This window comes from Medicago truncatula, chromosome 1 (genome assembly GCF_003473485.1).
Source record: "Medicago truncatula cultivar Jemalong A17 chromosome 1, MtrunA17r5.0-ANR, whole genome shotgun sequence".
NCBI lineage: Eukaryota > Viridiplantae > Streptophyta > Magnoliopsida > Fabales > Fabaceae > Medicago > Medicago truncatula.
The window spans coordinates 22,579,621-22,599,150 of record NC_053042.1 but is presented as its reverse complement, the minus strand read 5'-3'; the positions used below and the strand labels follow the sequence as shown (position 1 = coordinate 22,599,150).

The following is a 19,530-nucleotide window of genomic DNA, read 5'->3' as shown; positions in this document are numbered from 1 at the left end:
GAAATTAGGTTATGATTTCTTCCATGTAGAAATTGTTTATATTTAAGTACTAGAAACACTTTAGTGATTTAATAATTTACAAAAAGGTATGGATCCACATATATAAATAACCATATATCAAGCATGTATCTGTGATTGAGTTTGCAGGTACATGTGGGTATGGAATTTTTAGCCATCTTTAATAGAAATCATTTATATATGAACTCATATATATTAGTAATTAATAAACAAAGAGTTTAGTTGAGCTATACCCTAAACAAGCCTTAACTTGACTAATACTAAAATTCTATGATATAATTTTAAATAAATTATATGGGCAAATGCTGCAGGTAGCTATGTGTTTTTTCTTAGTTTCTTAACTTTTTATTGACCGTTGAATATCATAACAATTAAAAGTTTAGAGTTATCAATATACTTTCTTAAAAGTTTATCGTGTGATTTGTAAGTGCCCTTGTGATAAATAATCAGAATCAAAAGCAGAAGCAAATTGATTTTGAGCCTTGCTCTGAAGTCAACAAGCTGTACTAACCATTGACTATTGACATGTATATTTTGAACTAGATTAACTATGAATTTATATTTCTTTCTTCTGTTGTGCCCATTTCCTAGATTGTGCCGAAGGATTGGAGATGTAAAAGTTAGTTATATGTTAATTATTTAGTTAGGATTTAGTTAGCCTAATTAGCTACATAAGTCTTTGATGGACTTACTTATGTGACAACTCTCTCATAATGAATGTTATTTTTCTAATTTTTTTTTTTTCTCTCAATTATGAGTTCTCTTGAAGCTTAGTTGATTTATCTTTCTTTTCTTTTTTTATTCTTGATCAATCTATTCATCTTCCAAAATAACCCATTCTTGCTTCACCTTCTTATTGTTCATGACATAATCAATCTCCCCATTCATTTCCAATCTACTTTGTAGCATGTGTAACACTTAAGTGTAATAGAAATTTCCTCATCAAAACGATCAATGTGGTTGGCCTACGTCCTGTATTTTGAATGCTATTGTTCTTTTCTCTACTGTAATAGAAATAAGTTATGCATCGATTAGGTTCTTGGATTTGATCAAGATCAAGAATTTTTCAAAGTTTCTCAAAAACACTAAAATTGATGATATTCATTGCATTAGTCTCATATGACATTTTAGCTTTTACCCATAAAAACAATAGATAGTAGTTAAGAGATCAAAATTTTATTCTTTTTCACATAATCGGCATTGTACCTTCTATCCATCCAAAAAAATGGACAGTTTAGCCAAATTCATTATTTTTTAGCCTAATTGGCATTCCGCCTTCTATCCATTAAAACAAATGGATGGTAAAACAAAAAAAAAACAAAAAATTCATCTAATTGTCATCGTCTAATCGATATTCTAACTTCTATCCATAGAGATCATGGATAGTTAAACAATAAAAATAAATAAAAAAATCTTTCTCTTTAGTATAATTTGCATTTTGGCTTTACAAAATCTTTTTTATGTGTGTGAATCTTTAATCAAAATAACAAACACTTCAGTTCTAGATATCCAAACACTCTCCTTACTGCAACCATTTATTTTCATCGAGAAATGATATTTGTACAACCATTTTGGTACAATTTTTGACAACTTTTTCTCTCATACTCATAATATATTTTTTTTCTCTCTCTATTACTTTAGACAAATGAAAAGAGAGAATAGCAAGGTTGACCCAAAAATTGTCTCAAAAGGGTTGTACAAATATCATTACTCATTTTCATCTAACCGACGTCAAATATATTCTATTTATTGATTTTATCAGAATGATTTTCATGTTTTGTTGATGAACGTAATTGATGTTGGGTTTGTCTAACATGTGCAACATTGCACATGTTAAAATATCTAATAGTAGTAACTTTTTCTTGAAAAACAACAATTATTTATTTATTTATTTTATATTTAATATTAATTGTACAAGTTCCAATACAAAATTTCTATTTTAAACTTCTCAATATGCCCATTCTCCCAATTTCAGTTCTGTTAAAACATGTTCAGGTCCATTGCAACAAATATACTGATCAGATCGGTTTGTACTTCTAATCACTTCATAACTTTCGATGCATGTGTCTCAGAGTTCAAGCTATTTTTATGTGGGTCGGAAGTTATCTCCCAAAATGATCGATTCACAACTTCCAATCATTTAAAACAATAGCATTTTGGGATTTTGGGGGGATATGAGCAAGTAAAGGCTAACAATTTTCAAATGTAATTAGGCCAAAAATTTGAAAAGGTTCAATAATGGCCTAAAACAAGGTATCACATTATTAAAGATTGAATGTATTGTGAGTCACTCAGCTTAATATAATTATTGATTTTACAAAAGATATAATATGTGTGAATAGAGACGTTCGTCAACTGGCAAAAATGTCGAAATTGTTAGGCCAGATGTTATGATCGGAGTTCGAATCATGGTACCTCCACTTATGTGTGTGTAAGTTTACAATGACTTTATCATTTCGTCTATCAAAAAAAAAAACAGAGACAGGTTTGTTGACTACCAAGAGTAACTTTTGTCATAGTTACCGGTTTATAACTCTTTAGTAGACTAAAAATAATGCATACAAAAAATGCATACAAAATTCAACTGTTTAATATTTTTATATTACCTTAACAATAATGCATACAAAAAATTATAGAAATTGTATATCAATAGTTATTAGATCTTATAGTCGATGTTTTGCTTGTATCTTAAAAAAACATCATATGTTGAATTGAACTTATTTATTACACTCTTAGGTTTCAATTATAAACAACATTTCACTTTTTAAACTTATTTAATAGTTGATGTATTAGGTCTATATTACACACCAAATACATTAACTATTCAATAAATTAAAAAAAAATATACTTTACTTATAATTGTGATCGGAGGGAGTATTTGATAAAGTGTAATATATTTTTAAAATTTTATAAAACTAACCTAAAAATGTTGTATTATAAATGATGTAAAACATTAACCTAACATTTTATAAATGAACATAATTAAATCGTCACAGATAAATATTTATATATATTTTAGAAACTAACCTAAAAATGTTGTATTATAAACTGATTCGATTGGATGCAAGTGTAAAAAAATTACACGGTCGGTGGATACCAATTAAATGCTACTTAAAAATGAAATATAACAAAGTGACATTCTTATAGAATATAATTTGATGAATGTATAATTTTTTTTTACACAGTCTATAGTTTTTAAACTCACAAAAACAAACGCAAAAAACTCAAAAGGGCATGTTGCCAGAGTTGAGTTCTCCTGAAACTCATTCGATTTAGATAATAAAAGATGTAAAACAGGTCTTTCCTTGCGACAGTGGAATGAGCTACGTGCTTTCTTTTTACGAGGAATCTCTTTCTTGATAAATCTTCTAAACACCTTACATCTGATAGGGATCTGAAGGTTCTAGATTTTCCTGTATAATATGGAGAGCCCCCTCTTATATAACACATGGAAGAAATTTATTGATTATTACTTTTCCCACCTATGTCTTTCCTCGGCGCCCTATTTTTTTTCTAATTTTACTCCTGGTCTGGATTTTGTTTTCCGGATTGCATTGTTAGAATTTTGCAGATGTCTTCGGATTTGAAAATCTGGAATAATGTTTTACCAGAGCTTTTACAATTTTAATCTTCAAAATTCGTAAAATAAAATGCAAATAAAATAAAAAAACATAAATAAAATGACACAAACATAAAAACAACTCATTTTATTAATATATGAACAATACATTACAATAATTTTCAAGCTTTTTAAGCTTATTACATAAGATGCTAAATCTATTTCTACTCTTAACTTATTACATAAGCAATACCGGTGGCTCCAGCCACCAGTGAAGAGGAAAGAAGATGGCGGGGAAGAAGAAACCAATGTTGCCTGATAGGACATACCAGTAGCTTTGGTGTTGGTGGGGAGACATAGGGGGCACAGGGGCCTCTAGGGAACAAGAGACCATGATGGTCAACATGACACCTAGGCAAACCAACCTCAAAGCCAGACTGACCCCTTCCCTATTGACCGATCATATAGCCCCTGATGGATTTCCAAAGAGACCTCTTTCTATGAAAAGCCAACGTTGGAAACACATCGTTGTAGAGGAAAAGAGGAGAAAGAAGAAGGTGTGCAAATGTTTGAGAAAATGAATCATATTTATAGTGGAGGGGGATTAAAAAAAACGTGGAGAAGCCATCAATTTCGGTCAAAAAAACGTGTAGAAACACGTTTTTCAACTTGACCACCGTCCAAAACGTTATAAAAACGTTTTCTTTGTGGTGCAGACCATCGGCCAAAAGCTTCTGGTGTAATATCGATGTTAGAGTAGGGTGGTTGGAGTTGAATATCGATGTCCGTTGTCCGACTCAATCGGATCTCTTCGCTTCAGTCGGATGAAACTCAAGAACGACGACGACGTGCGAACCATGTTCTATGTCTTTGGTCAGCACAGTACAAGAGGACCGATCGAGTTGGACGCTTCGTTGGTTAGATCTGCTGAACAAATTCTGAAAAGTTTGCACCGGACCATGAACTACGAAGAGATCCGGGCTCTGCTGGAGGAACCAGAGGAGGAAGAAGTTAGTTTAGATGATCCGTGATAATGTGCTATGTTTTACTTAATCGCGTGTTTTATGTTGTTTTAATTGAGTGTTAGTTATGTGTTGTTGAATTAAGTTGTTGCATTTTGTTTTGAATAATGTACATATTATTTAAACTTTCATTATGTTTTAATTTACGTCAAATATGTTCATTTATTCGATAAAATAACCAAAGATATGCTTTTCGGATTACGAAATCCTCTTGTAAACACCTTCCCAAATGTTTCATCATATATGTTATTATGGTTTTTTTTTTTAACTGTTTATTTGTCTCATGTTGCTTCAATTTATGTTATGTACCTTTGTTCTATTTTTTTCCAAGGCATTTGCAACGAAAACGATCCAAACAAAAGGGTCTGATGCAGTTCGGACTTTAAAATCCAAAATAGCTTCTTGCATTCTGGATTATAAAATCCGGAAACCCTCAGTAACATTTTCGCCGGTGACGTTTCACCAAAGGTTATGCCGGTTAGTGGAGTTTTAATACGTTTTTTTTTTTGGACGGTTTTGAATGAAAAACAAGTTTTCCTTAACTTCCAAATTACCTATATGACTTGTTTTAGGCTATAAAAAGGCTTCGATCTTCAACATTTTCCTTCATTCTTCTTCACCCTCCTTTCTTACATTTTCTTCAAAAAATATTAGTTTTTAGGTAGATTTTAGGAGTGTTAGTGGTGTCATGGTCATTGTTGACCGCTCATACGACCCCTGCAATTGCATTGCAGCTTATGCGGGGGTCGTATAATGGTCAACAGAGACCCTTGACATCAAAGAAAGACAGAAAATATTCATATTGTATTTGTCCGGATTATATATTCCGGAAACACTAACAATCTGGTCCGGATTACGTAATCCGGACCAGGGGTATTTATAGAATTTTTGCAGGGCGCGCGAGAAGGCAATAGGGTGGGAAAAGTAGTAGTCAAATTTATTTCTGCCATTAAATCAACAAATCGAATCAGTTGGCAAGGACAATGCATAATATATGCAAGGTCTGAGGTTCAAACCCCGAACACCAACAAACAAAATCAACAAGTTGGACAAAAAAAAAAAAAATATCTTAGATTGTTTAATACAAAAGTAGTTTGGATTTTGTAGTCACACTTACTTGATATGAAGTTTGGACCAAAAGCTCAGAAAAATCACTTAGAGGCTCAAAAGATGATGATGATATGTTTGGTGAATATGTTGTTTCATTTGATTCCTTGACCTCAAGTGGGGTATTATAATCATTTCCTTCTTCAATATTCAAGCAACCATACACTGCAAAAGATACATTATTACTAGTATTAATTATCATCTCGTTTGTATCCATTGTTCATGTTGAAGCATCAAAGAGCAAGCAAGTTGAAAATCTTCATTTATTTGTGAAACTTGAAAACACTGAAGTTGGATGTTATTTATTCAAGCTTATTTATTTATTTATTAATATATTTAGGAGTAAGATGATAAGCACTTTAGTTCTTTTAATATTGTTCTTAGTTGCTTTTCGTTGCTCTTTAAGATCATTATTTTGTATATTATATTGAATATAGGGTGGATTTCAAGGACAAAGGTTAGTCATTATCTATAAATCAAAACTCCATTTTTGTTTTCATTTTATGGGGGGTATCTGTTAAGAAACGAGAAGTTTGTGGATTGGATCTTTGAAATCCAACAATAAGTTTAGCGTGTTAGGTCATAACAAATGATATTGTAAAAAAAGTCATACCAAATGAAGTTTTTTTTTGGTTGGTGGCCGGGGTTACTTTGCGTATTTTATCCATTGTCCATACCAACTGAGTTAAGCTCAAGAGGACATACCAAATAAAGTTATCAAGTATAGTTTAGCACAAGACAAATAAAATCCAAATGCAATTTGGCAGAGTATTTTCCTCTTTGCTAATAGACTTTGTCTCACCATAACCTTACATAACTCATCTTTAAGATCGACCCAAGCATAGAATTAGACAAGTCACTGATATGTTGGATTCACTATAAGTTTGAAAGAAAAGTTTATTATTCAATGTATAATTATTTTACACATGCATCAAATAATGTATGATTACATCAATTAATGAATATGACAACTCGTGTGTTTTTAAATTTATTATATGACATAGCAACGCATCATTAAATATATGTGCAAAATAATTAAACACTAACAAAATGTACTAATAACATTCTTGAAAGAATGACAACAAGCACCGTGATTTCCGCAAATCGACCTTAATACTAAACATATCAACTTAGACCCTAGTCCATTCCAATCGTTCCACAAGTAGAACACAAATTAGTGATAAAAATTACAAGACTTGTATATAATTTGTTCAGTTAAGAAAACTCTAGGCCAGACCTTGCCTAGTTAAACCGATCTCATAGTGATAAAGGACTTTGAATTAAACTGTACAGATACAATTGTAATTGACAATTTAGTTTTGACCAAAGTAATGAAGCGAAACGCAATGAAATGAAACTTAAAAAAGATAAATGCTAGCAACACATTTTAACACACATTTCAACACTCTTTGATTGGTTAAAATTCACATGGATCTCATCAAATCAATTGGATCCCATATAAATTTGGCGGATCCCAAAGAGCATGTTAAAATGTGTTGCTATTAAACATTACTCTAATTCTATGTTATTCCACCGATCCAAACATACCCTTAAGTTTCCGTACCTTATTATTGCTTTGATTTTGTTTGTTCTGTATAAGAGAGTGCAACAAAATTTGAAACCCATACAAGTATTATTACATTTTTCATATCCACCGTATTTCACAAATGAAAAAAATGTATTCTAAACAATGAAAATTTCTAGAACTGTTTCGAAATAAAAAATTAGCCTGAAGTCTAATCAGAACATTACTTGGTGACCCTGTAAGCCTGCAAACCAAAGACAGATTTAGTTTAGTCTATAACGATAGATAAACATATAATAACAACATCAAAATGATTGTTTGATGTATTTTTCTAATTCTAAACGAGGCTGACCTTGACTCTTTTTAGTAGCTCTTTAGCATTGCTGTCATTTTTGAAGTGTTGCCTTACAGGCTGCATATTTCCAAGAAACAAACATTTAGTAAACAAAGTAAAGGTCCAATGCTACTTACCATCATAACCCCAAAAAAATAAGTGTAAACGTATACAATATAAGCAGATATACCAGTTATGCTTTACTTGGACAACAAGGTGATGGGATTAGAAATTTAAATATATTTCTCAAATCAGTAAGAATGAATTTTTATTGAGCAATACCAGGAAACATTACCTCTAGAATTTTATTCAATGACTTCGACAAAGCCGGTTTAAGGTCAGCCGGATGTAACTCCCCGCTTTCATAGTCGGCAATCAACTCTTCAAAGCTTTTGAACGTCCTACATAGAATGAAAGCATGAACATATATCAACCAAACAATTGAATACAAGTATCAAAATGTTAGCATCAGACTGAAGCCAACCAGAATGGTTTAGGAAACTACTACTATTATAAATGGAACATGAAGTTCAAAATGAGGAAATAGAAGGACTTACTTATTACCACCATTATCTGCATTACGCTCCACAGTAAATTCGTTAAACCAAGGTAAGATAAGATATCTAATGTACTCCAAGCATGGGTTTCCTTCCACAATCTTCGGCGGGCAATATGCCTTTTTTATTTTCACATTCACTTCGGCCTGTGATATCCAAATACAAAGATCGAACAGTCAATATTTTTAAAACAGCTTATCAAAAAAATATTAAAACAGAATCACAAAAAAAAATGAGAATCTTTACCAGAAAGGAATAAATAGCCACAATCTTATATAAATTCATAACCTTTTATTCCTTCATTCAAAATATTTGTCTGTCAAATTCTCTTTTTATGTTTTTGAAATTTTAGCAAAATAAATTTTTTCTTAGCTGTCATCAAGTTCAAAACAAAACATAACTAGATAGGACAATTGAACTTCTCCTTTTTAGTAATGACAAATTTAAATGCCCTTCTAGCAGCTTACCTCTTCATCCTCCATGTAAATGGATGATAAAGGGTCACTTTTTGACATCTTCTCTTGCCCTTGTTGTAGACCAGGTAACATGTCTGAAAATCACCCGAGGATCAATTAGTAAGTGACAACAAAACTCCAATATATACTAGCTGAAAGGAAATCTGGAGATTACGGTGTGATAAGATGACAGGTTTGTTCTTCCTCTTAATAACATCACAATACTCTCTGGCAAGTACATTCACTTTTCTCTGATCCATTCCCAATTGGCAGATGTCGGCCTATTTTAAGATAAAAATATTCATGATTATTCACTAATATGTTTCAAGCAAATTGACAACTACAGATGAAGCCAGGACATAATAAACAGTACAACATTTAAATACTTAAACATGAGAAATAAAAATTAATATCATCTGGTTTACAATTTTACAGATAGAAACTATAAGAAACTAAGACGGGAACATCCAAGAACAGAACACTTGAAATTAAAGAGAAGAAGTTGTTCATCATACAGTTAACACATCCAAGGCTGTGAACATCTATCATAATTTAGAAGTTCCATTTTCACAACTAACATTGCAAAAACCATGTATTCATTTATAGAAAAAACTTGGGTACAATTCCTAAGTTGCTTTTCGATTGGTTCTTAACTAAACTCACCATGATTTCATCAAATCCATCATTTTCTCAAAGTCTGTTCTATCCAACAAAGGTGTATTTTTAGTTAAGAACCATATGAAAAGCACCTAAAGAATTGCACCTAAGTTTTGCATAGTAGTTAATAGCGGATAGCGGCGCGTAGCGGCCAACCCCAAAAATGCTATAGCGGGATAGTGCATAGCGCTATGACCGCTATTTCATAAAAACAAAAACAACAAAAATAAGGAAACAGAAAGAGCAGAATAGAGTTTTATCTGAACAAAACAGAGGATTGTTTGTACAAACTACAAACAGAAACAGAGAGAGCAGAATGAAGTTTGGAATCAATAATAACAATGAAAACTAGAACAAAAAAGTAACAGGACAACAAAGTTTTGAGATTGTTAAACAAAAAAATAACAGGATAACAGAGCAAACACGACAAAGTAGAGGAAGATTTACAGCAGAGGTGAAGAAGTTTTACAGAACAGAAGAAAAGCAGAGGAAGATTTACAGAAATACCCTTGTTTTTTTTTAAACCAAGGACAATTTTGTATTTTCTCTTAAAATGAAATAGCGGTTCTAAACCGCAAAACCACAACGCTATGGCTTGTTGCGTAGCGCTCCGGCACCGCACCGTGCGGCCGCTATAGCGGCGCTATTGGCCGCTATTGACTACTATTTGCCCTTCATTTATTTCTTTGATAGTTCTCTACAGTAACATCCATCACAAGCCTAATAAGGACATCATTCTATAAGTTAAATGTCAAGCAAAGCAAACAATGCAATAATTTATATATAAGTTCAAGCAATCAATGCAAGCATCAATATATAGGGAAAGAGTGAACTTCACCTTGAGGAAAAAAATGTCAGCACACTGCATACATGGATAGAATATTTGAGCAGCGGTTAATTCATCTTGTTCACTCCGTCCCATAATTTGGCTACACCTATAAATTGGAAAAGCCAAACATGAAACAACATTCCAGATCCATTATTCAGTGGATCATATGAAAGCATTTTCATATCATAGGAAAAGGAACCTGATAATTCTTTTAAGGTTGTTCTTCTGAGCTATATCCAATACAAGAGGCCAATACTCATCAGCTCTGGCATTAATCTCTTTAGACGACCACAAAAACTCAACTTTTCCTCCTTCCAGATCCATCCCAACGGCTTTCCAAATTTCGATCAAGTAGCGGCCAACGATCTCAATTTTCTTCAAATCTCCACCCATTTTGTTATTAAGCTTAGCAAACCAATCAGCAATCCATATTTTGACTAGGCAACCAGCAGATGTTAGCTTGTTCACATTGATTGTTTTCATGACACCCTAGATATACATAAAAAAAAAAAACTACAAAATCACACACCAGTACACCTTCAACAACTAAATGAAAAATTGATTTTTCTCATACAAATATTTAGTTATTTTAAAGCAAAACTTATTTTGTCACCAATCCTGAGTTTAACTAAATGTCACCAAAAATAGTTATTGCCGTAGATTGAAAAAATTATCCATAGAATCTCACCTTGAACAATTTTTCCTACATCTAATTTTGATTCTTTAGCTTTCTACACACACACACACATCTGATGTCAAGTATGGCTTGTTTCAGGCTTTCAGGTTTCTGGGAAGAAATAAATAAATCGCTGTGGGGGATAATGCAACATTGGTCTTCCTGCAACAGAATTTTGCGCAGGCTCTTCATGTAGATCCAGTATTGAATCTTATGGTAGTAATACTACGGAATCATTTTAAGGGTTTTGATTGTGTAAAAACATACGGTGTCAGTCTGTATTTTATGTATCTTATACTGCAAAATTGCATGCAATGCACTATGTTAATTTAAATAGATATTGAAAAAGGATAAAGGAAAAAACGGTTGGCCTTTATGTATGATACTACTCCGGTTTCAATTATAAGATAAAGTTAACTTTTTAGACTCATTGAATAAATGATGTATCAAGTCTATATTAGGAACTAGATACATCATTTATTTCAGAACCTAAAAAGTAAATTGGCTTAAATGCACTTTTGGTCCCCTTTTTTCATAAAAAGGGAGTTTTGATCCCCCTATTTTAAAAACCAACATTTTGGTCCCCAGTTTTAATTTTTTTTTGAGTTTTGGTCCCCCGCTCCAATGTGGAGTCAATTTGGTTGATGTGGCATTGACCACTAATGACATGGCAATACCTAAATGGACAAGTTTTTTTTAACATCATTACTAATTTATTTAATTCAATAATAAATATTTTTAACTAAAAAAATCTTTTTTATCCAAAAAAAAGTATTCCATTAATCTTCATCTCTTCATCAATGGTGTTCATCATCTTCATCCATAAATTATTGTCAAAGTGCATTTAAGACCAAAGGGACAAATGCATGAATTATTGTCAAAGTGTTATTGGATTATGGTGAAGAGTAGGGTCTAAACATTGTTTTAATTATAACTTTAGTTGAGACGCCACAATTAGTTGGATAATTCTTATTGTAGATTAAATGTGGTATCAATATCACAAAAGTACGATGAAAGACCATCACTCAATTTAATAAGACTGCACTCGATATATCAAGACTGATTCAGAGGAGCTTTTGAAAGTAGAACTCTAAAGTGTTTATTTTTCCATTGCAAGGTTTGGAACAATTATTTTGAATAGGGATGGATTGGTTCACACTAAATTTCTTATCTTTTGAGTTGATATGTACAATAAATTAATTAAAACTAAATTTTTTGTGTGGGTAAAGGAATCATTCCTTTAGGAGAGTATAAAACCAGGTAGACGAGTAATCCTCCTAAATCTAAAAAGAAATATTGTTCGTGTGTTTATTGAAAGAAATTAGTTAGATGTTTAATATTTTGGTGTCAAACTAAACTTTGACATCTTGGTGTCAATGGGCCCCATCTCATTTTGATTCTAATTTTCACTGATTCTATTCTGTTTCGCAGAAGAATCGGTGACAAGATTCTTCCAACGAAAGTTAAATCCACGATCCTGAGGAACGACCCACACTCATAACCAGAATTAAAAACAGCAAGCATCTAATTTTGACATAAAAGACACCCATAACATTCATGAACTCTATTGTAGAGAGAGACAGAGGCGGAAGTGGGTGAACTTTTGGGAACCCTCAATTATGAGAGTTAGCAAATAGAGTTAAGAGCGATGCAAAATAACATAACAAGAGTGTCGTGTGATGGATTCTAAATAAAAATAGTTATGTGATGTTTATAATCTTTTTTTTTACTTGAAATCATAAATTTATTTCTAAATAATAAAATATTAAATTGATTTATTATAGAATAAAATCAATTCCTTGATGCAAAACAATGGAATTTAATAAATTGTAACAAAAAAGTATAATTTTAAAACTATTATGTATCAACCAAATATTCAGGATTGTCAAAATTTTCAGGATTTGAGTTTGTGAATAAGTCGTCTAGAACTTTCCAATTTTAGGGATTATGGACCTTGAAGATCTCGAACATGTGATGTGGCTTCTGTTTGTCGTGTTTTAGTGAATGTGCTTTAAGACAAACAAACAGAAGAAATGAAAGTTACAGCCATGTGTGCTTTGCGAAATCTCGTGATGAATAGTCGATCTAATAGATTCATGTAATCCTCAAACTTCTGTTCAAGCTGCAATAATTATTAAACTTCTGATCTTAGATGTTACCATTTAAGAGTATGCTTCTAGCAAAATAGTCAGAGCTATACACTAGTGAATTTTATCTTGCTTATTGTTAAAAGAAAGCCAAAAATCCTTCAACAGGGGGATGATGGGAATAATTCAGAGCTCTTAGAGGTTGAGCCTCTGAATTACTATTCTTATCATACAATCAATTTAGGACTTCTTCCATTAAAAGAATGGCAGATCACTTTGACACAGAATGATGGTTAAGCAAGATAAAACTCAGAGGGTGATTGCTCGGACTATTTCGCTAGAAGCATACTCTTGAATAGTATCGTCTAAGAACAAAAGCTTAATAATTATAGCAACCTAAGCAAATGTTTGAGGATTACTTTAACCTATGAGATTCGTTACAACCAGAACACCTTCTATTTGATCTACTGTTCATCACGAGATTTAGCAAAGCATGTATAGATGTAACTTTAATTTCTTTAGTCTGTTCCTCTTCAAATGCATTCACCAAAAACCGCACCACGTGTTCGAGCAAGAGCTCAATATAATTCATCCCTAAAACTGAGAAGTACTAGACAACTCATTATTGATGTTATGCCACATAGTGTGGACAATCTTGAATACAAATTAGTTCTCCTTTTTCAAAGAAAAAATCTCTATTTGCCTCTACATTTTCAAAAGAATAAAAGGAATTAGTTAAAATATGTTTGTGGTTCATGCAAATATACCATTTTTTGTTTTTTGTCCTTGTAATATTTTGTTTTTTGTTTTTATTCCCTGCAGACATACAACGTTTTACTTTTGGCACTTATTGTTTTGTTTTAGTTCCTGCAAAATTTATTCATATTGGAGATGATCCAATGTAGAATAATAGTTTATTTTAGTCCGTCAAAATAAGGACCAATTAAAACATGAACAAAATTTACAGCGACTAAACCAAAACACCTAAGACCAAAACTCAAAAATGATATGCTTGAAGGGACTAAAAACAAAAAAAAAAAACAAAAAAATACAAGGACTTATACCAAAAAATGGTAAACTTGCAGGGAACACAAACATATTTAAACCAAAGAAATTTCATAGCAAATGGGTTAGTTTCTCATTAGTAATCAACTATCAAGAAAATGATTTGCTATCATGTAAATCTCAGCCTCAACAAACATGTTAGATTTGCATATATGCAAATCTAGTTATACATTTGTGGGTACTTTCACTCACTTAACACTTGTATTGAGGAGTGTAGGTATTTTTAGTGATGTTAGAGTTATACATTTGTTTTCCACTATGGGCCTGTTTGGATAATCAACTTATTTGCAACTTACCGCACAAGCGCTTATCATGATAAGAGCTTATGCATAAGCTATCTTGTACAGAACTTATGAAAATAAGCTGAAAACAGGTAATGAGGTATTTTTACAGATAAATAAAAAAATTAAAAAAAATAGGTGGTTGGACCTGAGCAATGTGCATTCGTCCAGAAGGTTCAAAACCATCGTAACAAACAGGCTGAGGCTTTTTAGCGAGGAGGTTAAGAAGTTCATCTTCTTGAATGCACTCTTCTCCGATGCTTCTTACGATCTCAAATCTCTGTTCCGCACTCAACAACCTATGCACGCAAATTCATCAATAATGAAAATTGAAAACAGGATAGAGAATCTAGATTAGAACGAGAGAAGAGAAAATTACTGCGGTGTTGGATTTGGATTTGAATTGGTTGATGATGATTCAGCGACGGACAATGATTCCAGTGCTACTGCGGCGGCTACTGCTTCTTCTGCCATTTAGGGTTTTGACTTTCAACACTATCGCTTCGGTCAGAATTTCAATCTTACAAAGGCGTCACAAGTTTATGTACAACAACATCCCTAACGCACGTGCCTTTATACTCTCGTTTAACCCATTTTTTTTTTTACAAAATAAAAGATATTCATTCATTCAAATTGATAGAGTACATCGATATAATGCAAATTCGTTAAAAACAAAAATGATGAATATGTGAACAGGCTCACATCATCCATGTTAATAGCATAAAACAGTAAAGTACAATTACCTACACATATGACTATATTTAAATCTCCGGAATAACCATGTATCCGGATCTGCAACGTGGATGACGTCAAAGTCATTGATTGGATCTGCACTGGATCGAAGCTGATCTGACAATCTGAACTGATCAAATACCTGAGAGAAACAAGAAAAACAAACAACGTCGCACAAAGACGACGAACAAACCAACGTCGCACGAAGACGACGAAATCACAAAATAAAAAACAAAATAGATGTGAAAATCACTTATTTCAATAAAAGGGAAAAGGAAAAACAAGTTAGAGGGGTGATTTTGGGTCAAAAATTGACCCTAAATCACCCCTCTTTGATGGATGAAGGAGAAGAAACTAGGGTTTTGGTGACGGCTCACTAGAGAGAAGGGGAAGAGAAAGATTATATTTTTTTTTTATTTTCACTCTCGTTTAACCCATTATTATCACTTCTTTATTTTATTTTTTTACTTTTGAAGAAACCTCTAAATGAGAATTGCTATTGACACATTCTATAAGGTCGGGGCACACGAGTAATTTACGTTTTTATTCCATCGGCAGTTAACTGCCGAGGAATTTGAAACCGGCTGCAGTTAACTGCCGAAAAAATCCTCGGTAGTTAACTGCCGAGAAATATGTTTCATCGGATGAAACAGCCATCTGTTCACCCTACATACTATCATCATCAACTTCCATACCACGTCCATTCAATCCCCAAATCCAATATATTTTTTCATCAAATCTTGATCCAAAATCATTCAAGCATCAAGCATAGGAGGTATCAACACACTTTTTACGTAAAAAAAACAGGTATTGAGCATTTTAATTCGTTCATTTTTTGATTTTGTTATGGGTATTTACGTCAGTTACGTAGAACTCTGTCATGGAAAACTTCAGCAGTTAACTGCCGAGGAAAACTTCGGTAGTGTACTGCCAAGGAAAACCTCGGTAGTAAGATACCAAGGAATACTTGGTGAAAAATTTTCTCAACGAAAAAATGGCAGCTACTGCCATTTTTTCCAAAAAAAATTTTATTTTTTTTTTAAAATTCATTATGGCATTGATGTTTATGCATTAGTTAGTTGTTAATTCATATTTATGTGTTGTTTATGCATTGATGAATTTCAAACGTTTGTGTAATTTGAACCAAATGTCGGTTTGATTTACTTATGGACAATTGTAAAAGATATTGTATTTTTCTTGGTCCGAGTTTCAATGTTGTATGATTTATATTGCCTTTGGAAATGCTCTGGCTTAATTACAGGTAAAAACTGGTCGAAAAATGGCTTGGAAATGCATTAGAATTATGCAGAACCCACTGTCTGCATAATTGTTTTCCTCGGCAGTTAACTGCAGCCGGTTTCAAATTCCTCGGCAGTTTGCCGAGGGGAAAAGAACGTAAATTACTTGTGTGCCTCAGCCTTAAGCAATGTGTCAACAGCAATTCTCCATCTAAATTGATCTCTATTTCAGTTGCCAAATTAATTTTCAACTCTATTAATATTAAGGAGAATGCTAACCATTGCCCTTGGGGCTTTGGATAAGGGAATAAAAATAGAAATATAGTATTGAAAAATGGTGAAAAGTGATAAATTTAATTTTTTAAAAGTCAAAATATTGTTGAAACCAATGCAAACATGCTACTTTTGGCTTCCTTAACCATTGTCCTCAAGGCAATGGTTAGCAAGACCCTAATATTAATAATTTGATTGTGCCGTGAGCATAGCTAAGTTGGTAGGACAATACATTATTATAAGCAGGGGTCGGGTTCGAACCCTGAACACCCCATTTATTCACCTTATAAGGTGAACTCTAGCCACTAGGCTACCTGAAGGAAAAAAAATATTAATAATTTGATTGACACTCCATATTTGTTTGTGTGTTTATTTTATTGTACTAATATGTATAAATATCAAATAATAGTTTTTATAATATTCTTTTTTATATTTAAGAATCTAAGTTAACTTTATATATGAGCTTAGCTCAGTTGGTTTGGATAATGCATAAAATATGCAAGGTCCGGGGTTCAAATCCTGACCACTAAAGAAAACCATTATTTACACTTGAATAGAAGGCAAGCGGACAACAAGCTGCGCCGCTAGACCTTTTTGGATGGCAAAACTAATCCTCGTGAACACAACATTCATAAACCTAGGAGACATGACATTTCTATGCATGACCTTTTGAACTCTGTGTAGAAGGTCAACAACCTCTGCTACTAGGAAACCGAAAGTGTCAAAAGCAAAAGGTATAAACGCATGTTGATTGTCAGAACACGCTTTCTCATATTTGGCCACTTTGCTTGACATAACTTTTAGGTTGTTTGTCCTACGGTAAAAAGTCCGAAATCTAATCCACAAGTGGTGAAACACCAATCAAGTCTACAGAAGCATGTTTTCCACCATAACGTCTGCAGGCCTGAGTGTTGATCTTCTATCTAGTGGGTCAGTCAGAAAGTTCACAGGTGCCTCCTTCTTCACTGATATTCCCGCCCATCTGAAAATGTCAAAAAGTACATCCCTAACAAAGTTATGTCTATACTTAAAGCCGGTAAGCTCCTTACAATGAACGACATGCTCCCCTTAAGTATCCAGGCATGCCTTACGACAAACAGGGCACACCTCATCAATAGAAAATTGTTAATCACTTGTTTTTGGATTGTGATTTTTATGGAGCATCTGTTGTCCGTTTGACAATGGTTAGGTATTCACTTAGCAGCAAATCCATGCACCCTTATGATCATCTCTTTCAATTTAGACTTTTGGGAAACGAATCTAGGAAAAATCAATTTAATTTGTGTTTGATGTTTGGCTTAATAGCATTTTTTTTTTGTCTCTTAAGTATTAGGAAGTTGCGCTTTTACTCCCCTAACAAAATAAAATACAATCCAGCACCACCCTAAGTACCGCCTCTTTTGCAGTTTTGGCCCCTCATACCAATTTTAATTAATTCAACGTTGATTTTGGTTCGAGTTGTTGTAACAATATATTCGAAACCATAGAGGAACAACATATTTTCGAGGATGACGTGAGGTGATGATGGAATTACTTCCTGGTATATGCTTGTGGTGAAGGCGAGTTTGGCATTGTCGACTTCAATAAGGGCAGAGCGGACGACCAGAGCAGATGACATAGGAAGAGTAGTGGTAGAAATTGTAACAACCTGTTTTTTGTTAGGATTATTTTATTTATTTATTTATTTAGTTATTATATGTGTTTGTTGGGTATTTGGGTATTGGCTTCATTGTTGCTAAAACAAATACTCATGTATGTTGGATACGATGTTCTAACATCTTGGCACGGTTCAGTGTGCCCTGTTTATGTGGCTTGGTTTACGGCAAAAGTTATGGTGCATAAGGAAATCCTTATGCACCGCGCATAAACACTTCACAACCATCATATCTAGTGTACACGTGTAATAATCCTAGGCTTCTCAAACTACACCAAATCAAACTTCATTTGCTTCAAACATTTCTCTCACTAAAACATAAAGCTCTCCCTCTCTCTCTACAATTCATATGAGTCTTCATCTCTTCCGGCCACACATGATGATTCCACCGCGGTGGCCGGTGGTGGCACCACTGCGTCGGAGTTCAAAACTCCGTCCAAATCAAAATGTTTTCACGGTTTTAGACATCATTTTGTGTCAATTCCAAATATCGCCTTAGATTTCTATAAAAAAAAACTCACACGAACGTAGATCTACACGTTTCGCGTTTTGGTCTTCTTCTCCGATCCGGTTCGGATTTGTTGTTATGTTGAAGTGTTGTTCCGATCCGGTTCGAATCTTGTTGTAGTAGGCTGTATAAACTCTCCCTCTACCTCTTCTAAATCGATTCTGGATTTATTGATGAATTCGAGAGTGGTAGATGATGTTTATGTGATTTTCTGTGGTTTAATGTTCATGAGTTTCACGGTTTCAGATCTGAAGTTCTTACTGGATTCGAAATCTTTGTGATATTAGAGGGATTTATGGCTGAGAATGTAACACCCCATATTCCCAACTTGAAATTTTTTGCATAAAATCAGAGTAAAACAACTAAACAGGATGCTACACTTCTTTAAAATATAAATATAGTAAAATTACTATTTATTTCAATCATCTCATGTCATCAATTTAAATCTCAATGCAGCGGAAAACATTTAAATTCAACTTCGTGTTGGCACAACAGCCTCAACTTAAACAACTAATTTAAAATCCAGTCTAGACAAATCTTCAACATAATTTCATAATAAATACGCAACACATGGAAAACAATCAAGATCCCCTTCATGTTACGTATCAGAGCGACCCTAAGATGACACGTGAGAGAGTCACTCACTTCAACAGCTAACCTTGATTACTTGCAAGTTACCCATTTGTAAAGGCACCATTTCCAAGCATAAGGGGTGAGATTTCACATTCAATAATAATAAGCATATAATTCATCAAATGTATTTAACAACTTAAACATCATCAATTAATAATAATAATTCTTCATATAGTACTTCATTAATAGCTCAATTAACTTCTAATCATCATCAACTTCATATTCATCACATTATATACATCATCATATAACACATAATAATCAAATCATAAACATCATCATATAACAACATAATCATCACATCATAAACATCATCTTAT

The 19,530-nt window shown here is 33.0% G+C and overlaps 1 protein-coding gene and 1 long non-coding RNA gene across 2 annotated transcripts; both read right to left on the bottom strand.

Annotated features, from left to right (window-relative positions):
- Nucleotides 1-3,136: 3,136 nt before the first annotated feature.
- Nucleotides 3,137-5,975, bottom strand: LOC25483459 (uncharacterized). The gene is made up of 2 exons (XR_003009508.2): nt 5,717-5,975; nt 3,137-3,609 (listed from the first exon to the last, which is right to left on the bottom strand). It is a non-coding gene; the product is annotated as an uncharacterized lncRNA (long non-coding RNA).
- Nucleotides 5,976-7,251: 1,276 nt separating this feature from the next.
- On the bottom strand, nt 7,252-14,719 carry LOC25483460 (tyrosine--tRNA ligase 1, cytoplasmic). Its single transcript, XM_013612154.3, has 10 exons — nt 14,552-14,719; nt 14,321-14,471; nt 10,263-10,552; nt 10,073-10,169; nt 8,753-8,858; nt 8,590-8,672; nt 8,123-8,268; nt 7,861-7,966; nt 7,584-7,643; nt 7,252-7,475 (listed from the first exon to the last, which is right to left on the bottom strand). Exons 1-10 carry the CDS (start codon nt 14,644-14,646, stop codon nt 7,455-7,457), a joined length of 1,155 nt encoding a protein of 384 aa, XP_013467608.1. The 5' UTR covers nt 14,647-14,719; the 3' UTR covers nt 7,252-7,454.
- Nucleotides 14,720-19,530: the final 4,811 nt, after the last annotated feature.

Excerpts from the sequence above, each read along its gene's own strand:
- LOC25483460 (XM_013612154.3), bottom strand. The coding sequence starts at position 14,646 with ATGGCAGAAGAAGCAGTAGCCGCCGCAGTAGCACTGGAATCATTGTCC. Across the intron at positions 8,859-10,072 it reads CTGACATTTTTTTCCTCAAG|GCCGACATCTGCCAATTGGG; the intron begins GTGAAGTTCACT and ends ATCTTAAAATAG. Across the intron at positions 8,269-8,589 it reads TTTACATGGAGGATGAAGAG|GCCGAAGTGAATGTGAAAAT; the intron begins GTAAGCTGCTAG and ends TGGATATCACAG.